At 34.0% G+C, this 7125-nt stretch overlaps 1 protein-coding gene across 1 annotated transcript; it reads right to left on the bottom strand.

Annotated features, from left to right (window-relative positions):
- Positions 1-3827: 3827 nt before the first annotated feature.
- Positions 3828-5232, bottom strand: LOC131064358 (protein SGM1-like). Its single transcript, XM_059220865.1, has 4 exons — positions 4832-5232; positions 4247-4693; positions 4029-4110; positions 3828-3914 (listed from the first exon to the last, which is right to left on the bottom strand). Exons 1-4 carry the CDS (start codon positions 5230-5232, stop codon positions 3828-3830), a joined length of 1017 nt encoding a protein of 338 aa, XP_059076848.1.
- Positions 5233-7125: the final 1893 nt, after the last annotated feature.

Genomic DNA, 7125 nt, shown 5'->3' with positions numbered 1-7125 from the left:
ATTAATTAAATTAATATATTTAATTAATTCATCTTAACCCTCTTCTCCTATTAATTAAATAAATTATTCAATTTATTTGATTTAATTCACTTAACCAAATTCAGACCATTAATTAAATAAATAAATCATATTTATTTAATTAAATCTTCTCTCACATTTAAATAAATTAATATTTATTTAAATCCCCCAAAGTCCCACCTCTCACATTTAAATAAATTAACATTTATTTAAATCACCTTTATCCTCTACCCACTTGCATTTTCCTACAAATGCAAGTTGCACAACTATTTTAAATAAATCATTTATTTAAATCACCTTTATCCTCCACCCACTTGCATTTTCCTACAAATGCAAGTTGCACAACTATTTTAAATAAATCATTTATTTAAATCACCTTTATCCTCCACCCACTTGCATTTTCTTACAAATGCAAGTTGCACAACTATTTTAAATAAATTATTTATTTAAAATCCTATTTATCCTCACCCACTTGAAACCTTTAATGGTTTCCCTTAAAGTCTTCAAAACTTGATGGCTTTAAAGTTTTCAAACTTGATGGCTTCCTTCTATAGTCTTCTTAAGCCTTTAATGGCTTCCCTTAAAGTCTTCTTAAGACTTTAATTGCTTCCCTTAAAGTCTTCAAGCCTTTAATGGTTTCCCTCAAAGTCTTCAAGCATTTTAATGTTTTATCTTCTTTTTTCTCATTTAAATAAATTAATATTTATTTGAATATTTATCCAAATGCAAATTACACCATTTAATTGAAATAAATGATTTTATTTTAATTGAAAATACCAAAATTCCTCCCACTTGCATTTTCCTACAAAATCCACTTGCATGCCTAAACTCCTTCTAGATTCTTCTAAACCCTTCCTAATTAACCTAATCCATCCCCTAAATATTGTCACATTCCTAAGAAAATTGGAGTCACTTCTCAAAGACTCCAAAGTCTTTGAAAAGGAATTAATGTTTTGTGTGTTCAACAAATTAACCTCTAAAGTCTTCCAAACCACTTATGGCTCTTACATGACCATTAATGGTTAATTCCACTTGCACCCATGGTTAAGGACTTTGACCCCTAACTTAACCCTCATGTAACCCATGTGTCTCTTCAAAACATTTATTTCTTGACTAGGGTAACCATCATGTCCCCTCAAGCATTTAATGCTCCTTATCTCTCCTCTCAAGCCTCCTCATAGTGACACTTGTCAACATGGGATTGGGTTGAAAGTCTCACATGGATTGAATATCTTTCAATCCTAACCCTTGTTAAGATTACTCAATCTTAACCTTTTATTTCCCCATTTCTTCTATAAATAGAACCCTTCTCCTCAAGTAAAGGAAGAAGCATTAGAGTATTGTTGTTATACTGACATTAACATAGAGCTTTCTCATAGCATCACTATCTACACTTGCATAGCATTTGCTCATCATATTCAACTATCTTGAATCTCCATATGGCATCCATGGCTAGTGCTAAAAGCTGAGAGCTACACTCATTTGGGACTTGGAGAGGAGAGGAACAAGGGAGGAGCAACTATGAGCATCTTGATTAGCTATTTTATTCTATGTTTATATGCTTTCTATTTCATGCTTAATATCTCTCTTGATATGCCTGTTTAGGATAATCTTTTGTTGCTAACACTAACGTTTGTTTCTTGTGCTCTTGTGTGTGTTGCCATCAAATAGATTTTCTAATCCTTTTTGCAGAGCATCAGATTCAAATTTTGTGGGTAGATTTGTTAGAATCTTTCAAACCATTCTCATATATTCAGGAATGTAGCTATAAGATCTAATTTTATTAACTAGCTCAATAAATTAGGTCAGAAATAAATTTATAAAATAAAAAATTTACATAATTTTAAAATCTCTTTTCAATATTTGTAACTTTTCAATTTTTTACTTCAACCATACCATAATATATAGTTTGAAGGATGTCCCATACTTAATTTGATTTTGTTTATGTTGCAATTGTTAGATATATGATCGCATACATTTCTTGAAAGATGTATAACATATCCTTGAAATCCTTGAAATCCTTGAAATCCTTTTGCTTTTTATGTTTGAGCAAATCTGAAAGTCTACTTTAGATAATGCATTATGTGTTGTATCTATAGGTTCTAGGAACCCATTTTCCATAAAGTCCCATATATCTTGAGGGCTAAATAAGAACTTCATTGTGTTTGACCAATATTAATAAAGTTTGCCATCAAATTGAAGAATTTGAGGATTTGCGAGACTTGTGCCAAAAGAAGATGCCATTATTTGGCTCTAATACAAAGATGAATGAAAATCAAGAGAAATAATAAAAACAAAAAACAACTCTAAAATAAATTCAAGTGATCAATATATGCACCCTTTCCAACACGAGAGTTTAAAAAAAAAATTAAAATAATAATTTAATAAAAATTCGTAAAAAGCTAAACAAAATACATATATTTTTCTTATAAAAAAGTTATAGCTCTTTTATAATGAAGAGAAATAAGAACCAGACTTGCTACTACTGTCGTGATTTCCATTTTTTAATCTCAGAAATTTGAAAACATCAAAATCTGTACCAGTAGGTAAATATTGAAACAAGGATTTGTTTGCTGAAGTACCAAAAACGTTCCGTTGACCCACTTATTAACACTATCTTCCATTTGAGCAACTACTCGTGTTCCCAAAATTGAGACTAAATGTAATCAGATATCTTCCAACCTGTAAAACAACAAGAAAGATGTTAGTGCACTGAAATTTCAATAACACAGTAATTATTTTTACAATTCAATAGAATATTATATTAATTTAATTTAATTTTTTTAAATGTTATTTTAAACTGATCAAATATAGATTTTGATATATTTCTGGATTCAAATGTGTAAGAATTTTTGCACTTATGTTTCAGGTCACGCTCTGAACCATTTCACCAGGATGAAAGAGAACAGATTTTTTTCGCTGTTCTCTTGCATTCTGATGATGGTTCACCTAGTGTGACCTGTTGTGCAAAAATTCTTACACAATTGAATCCAAAAATATATCACAATCAATAACAAAAACTGTAAAAATTTGAATTATGGATTCGGATGACAACACTTGAGTGAGAACCTGCTGTATTGTGGATTTGTTTACATGAACAAGATAAACATATAATTGAAGCAAGCCAAAAAGTAATCTATTCAATTAGAAAACCCAACATATATCAGTTCATGAGATTCCAAGGGTCACCAAAACCCCTTGAGAATCGAAACCCAACAGTCACATCTGTTTATTTACATAATAAAATCTAAAACTATGAAAATTTCAAAAAAACTATATGAAATTTTGTTTCTACTCAGAACTCGAAATTACGAGCTGCTTAACTAGTTGGAAAGGTCTCCAAGAGTTGAAGGTGAAGTCCTGAAAGAACCTACCCACGGCAACGTTCTAAAAAACAGGCCAAACTTTCAAGAACTGAAAATGCCCCGAAGGCTTTCAAAAATGCCAATTACTAACGTATAAAAAAACTAGAAAAAATATAAAAATATATTTTTCAATGTTTCAAGTTTACTTATGACCAGTACGTGTCCTTAAAGAACGTTAGTCTTTAGTTTGCTGTCACCAAACCTCTATGACTGTTGAACAATTCTAGTTAGAATCTGAGTGATTAATTTAAATTATAAATATGTAAACTGAGTGATTAATAGGATGAAAAGAAGTTTGCTTTTTGCTGTTCTTATTTTTAATTAAATCCAGTTTACAGTAAGATAATGTGCTACTATATATCTGAGTATCAGTTTGAAAAATCTGCACATGAACACAAATAATTGTTTTGGTAAGGCATATCAATAAGCTCAGTTAAATACCTCTTAAATCTCCTCATCCCCAGCATAGGTTTCTGATACACAGTGATTTCTTATTTCTTTTAGTGTGGCTTTTTTTGAACGAAGGGGGCACTGTAATCAGTTATATAAATGATAATTTCATTGAATAGGGAAAATAATTCCATCAATCGAGACAACTAGCATGAGAAGAAAGAAAAAACAGAATCTGAATTCAATTTGATTTACCTTAGAGGAACTCCGAGATCCACTCTTTTTAATCCATTGTGTTATGCATGATCCGCCAAAAAAATGGCCACAAGAAAGCGAACTGGAGTTCCACCATTAGTAATATTAGAATTTAATAACATGGAAAGTGTGTTCCACCATTATGGATAGCATGAAAAGTTTGAACAATAAAAATAGAAATTAATGGTATATGACATCCTTCTGCACTTACAACGTACCAGACGTTATGCTCTCCAGATTGAGCCCATGGCTCAAAGCAAATTGGGCAATTCACACATTCATTAATCTCATAAACCTTAAGAACATACTTCCTTTTTTTGGAAAGTTGTGGAGCTTCTACTGCATACCCTTGTTGCTTGCATACTTGATCACATTCCTCTTTCATTGCAGCTAATGTTGTACACCACTCCTGCAGCTTGTTTCTTGTTTGTTCATGATTTCTTTCAGTTGAACAATGTTCTTTTTCTTGAGCTTTGTGGAGCTCCTCTAGTTTGTTGCTTCTTTCAGCTAATTCTTTACTTTGAGATCTAGCCCTAAGCAATTCAGCTTCCATGTCATGAATCTGCTTACAGTATTGCTTTTTGAGATCGTCTTCTATTTTCTTGTTTTCTGATCTACCTACAAGTAACTCAGCTTCCATATTAAGAAACTGCTGATGATACTGCCTTGTTTTCCATATTAAGAAACTGCTGATGATACTGCCTTGTTGTCTTGTTTAGTTCCTCCTCTAATTTATTGTTCTTTTCAGCCAATTCATTTTTTTCGGATCTAATTTTAAGTAATTGGGCTTCCATATCATGAACCTGTTTGCAATATTGCTCTTTGAACTCCTCATCTTTTTGTTTCTTCTAGCCAAATTCTCCGTTTCAAATCGTGCTTCAAGTAATTGCCCTGTAGTCTTGTTGAACTTCTCTTTTAATTTGTAGTTTCTTTCAGCCAAATTCTTATTCTCGGAGCCAAATGTAAGTAGTTCAACTTCCATGTCACGAACTTGCTTACAATGTTGTTCTTTATCCTTGTGCAGATCCCTTCCTAGTTTGTGGTTTCTTTTAATCAATCCCTTATTTTTTAATCTAACTCCGTGCAATTCAGCTTCCATGTCGAAAAATTGCTGACGAAATTCGCGTGTAGCCTCCTTGAGATCGTCTTCTAGTTTAATGTTTTCTTCAGCAAGTTCCTTAACTGCTACTTCAGCTCTACCCATTTCGCCTTCCATGAGTGGACTTTGCATACGTTCGTTGGGATTTTATTAACTTACACTAATCTAAATCAGAAAGGCTTATCTTACTCTAAACAAAAACCTCGTTTCTATTCTTTTGATTCTCTGCACAGTCGATTGAGTTTTAAATGCGTTTTACATTTGTATTTTGAAGGGAAGATGCAGTGGAAAGAAAAATTGAACAGAACATGGAAGTTAAAGTAAGAGAGCAAGATAAAAAGAGCTGAAACAGAGGATACATTAAAGAAGATTCATATTTCATATATTTCAAAATATAAACCCTTGTTTGTTTGCTGCATCTTCAAACTGTGGGCTACAGCAGAGCACTTTCCTGTCTTCTTGAGAGAGCCAAAACACAACACATTAATTACAATTGATTTTCACATCCTCATTCGGCAAGGAAAATCTTATATTGAGATTGTGCAATAAATTCTGATTTAATTTTTGTCCTGCAGCACAGAATTGCAACGTGAAAGAGATAGGAGGAGCTGGAGAAGTGAAGTGTCACAAGTGTGAACAAACAATGAAACATGTTGACGGCGGAGACAGTGAAAGGTCTGCATAGAAGTAATTGTGGTTAGAAATTGTGATTGCCTTTTCAATCCATTTCTATTCGTTGTGAAAGGACAATGCAAACCCATACTACTCAGGAAAAATGCAGACTCGTACTTCTTGTATTTTGGGAAAAAGTGGGAAAAAGTGGGAAAATGGGACCTCATGAGGGATGAGTTTATTCCAGGTCCAAAAGTGATCTGTTGTACCAACGACATGCATCGACATACATGTCCGAGACATACATACCATGTCAATTTGTGGCTGAAGTTATTCTGGCTCCAAAACAGATCTTTCGTACAGCGTGTTAGCGACAGGTTAGTCAATAGCAGTCGTTTATTGCAAAATCGACGGTGTAAATAGAGCGACTAGCTCGCGTATTAGTCAATTCGTACTATCGTTTTGGAGCTAGAATAGACGCGTCCCCAATTTGCCACAGCGGCCGGACCCACAGTATGTAACGTGGAGTTGTCATGGATTCGCTAGTTTCAATCGTCGAGCCCCATGCGAAATTACGTGGACATGTCGGAGGACAGTCGTGACTCGCTTGTGGGTAGTAGCGGTATTTTGTTCATAACACACATTAAAAGCCATAAAAAAAAAACCAACCGTCGGTGACTATAGAAACTATGTTCAGACGGCATACCGGTAGGAAAAAGAGGGCGCGGGCTTAAAAAAAAAAACATTAAAAAAAAATCGTCGACAATTTAACAAACCGTGTTCAGACAACATACTGGCAGGAAAAAGAGGGCACTGCTTTCAAAATATGTACCTTCGTCAGAAAACGTGGCATCATTTTGTAACTAATGTGGAAAAAAGAAGACTAATGCGCAATTAAAACATTACTGTTGAAGGGCAAGCTGCGACTCATTGTTGAAGGGCTCTTGTTGAAGAAGTAGGCTTCGTTGTTGAAGGGCGTCTAATTGTTGAAGTAGGTTGCATTGTTGAAGGGCGTCCGATTGTTGAGGGTGGTTTTTTGGGACTGCAGTTTTCTGTGTCGTGGTGGGCGTGAGGTATGTTGAAATCTGCCTCTACAAGTCGTCTTTTTCCTATTTGTGTTTGGATTTTGTTTAAAATGATGGACGCGTCTATTATGGGTTTACATTGTTTGTTTTCGTTTCTTGTTTTGTTTTATATGTAGTGAGAATTTTTTTCTATTTTGGAGGCAGAATAGGGAGAAAATTTGTCTGTCTAACCGTCGCGTTAGGGTTAGAGACCATGCGGGATGTGTGTATGCTAGCTCCAAAAAGCCTTACATCGCGACTCCCGACTAACAAGCCATGGTAGTTCGGTAGTGGGTCAACCCTTTTGAACGACCTTTTGAAC

Source organism: Cryptomeria japonica, chromosome 5, assembly GCF_030272615.1.
Source record: "Cryptomeria japonica chromosome 5, Sugi_1.0, whole genome shotgun sequence".
Taxonomy (NCBI): Eukaryota; Viridiplantae; Streptophyta; class Pinopsida; order Cupressales; family Cupressaceae; genus Cryptomeria; species Cryptomeria japonica.
Note: the sequence above shows the minus strand (reverse complement) of the source record. Positions and strands in the feature narration are given on the sequence as shown.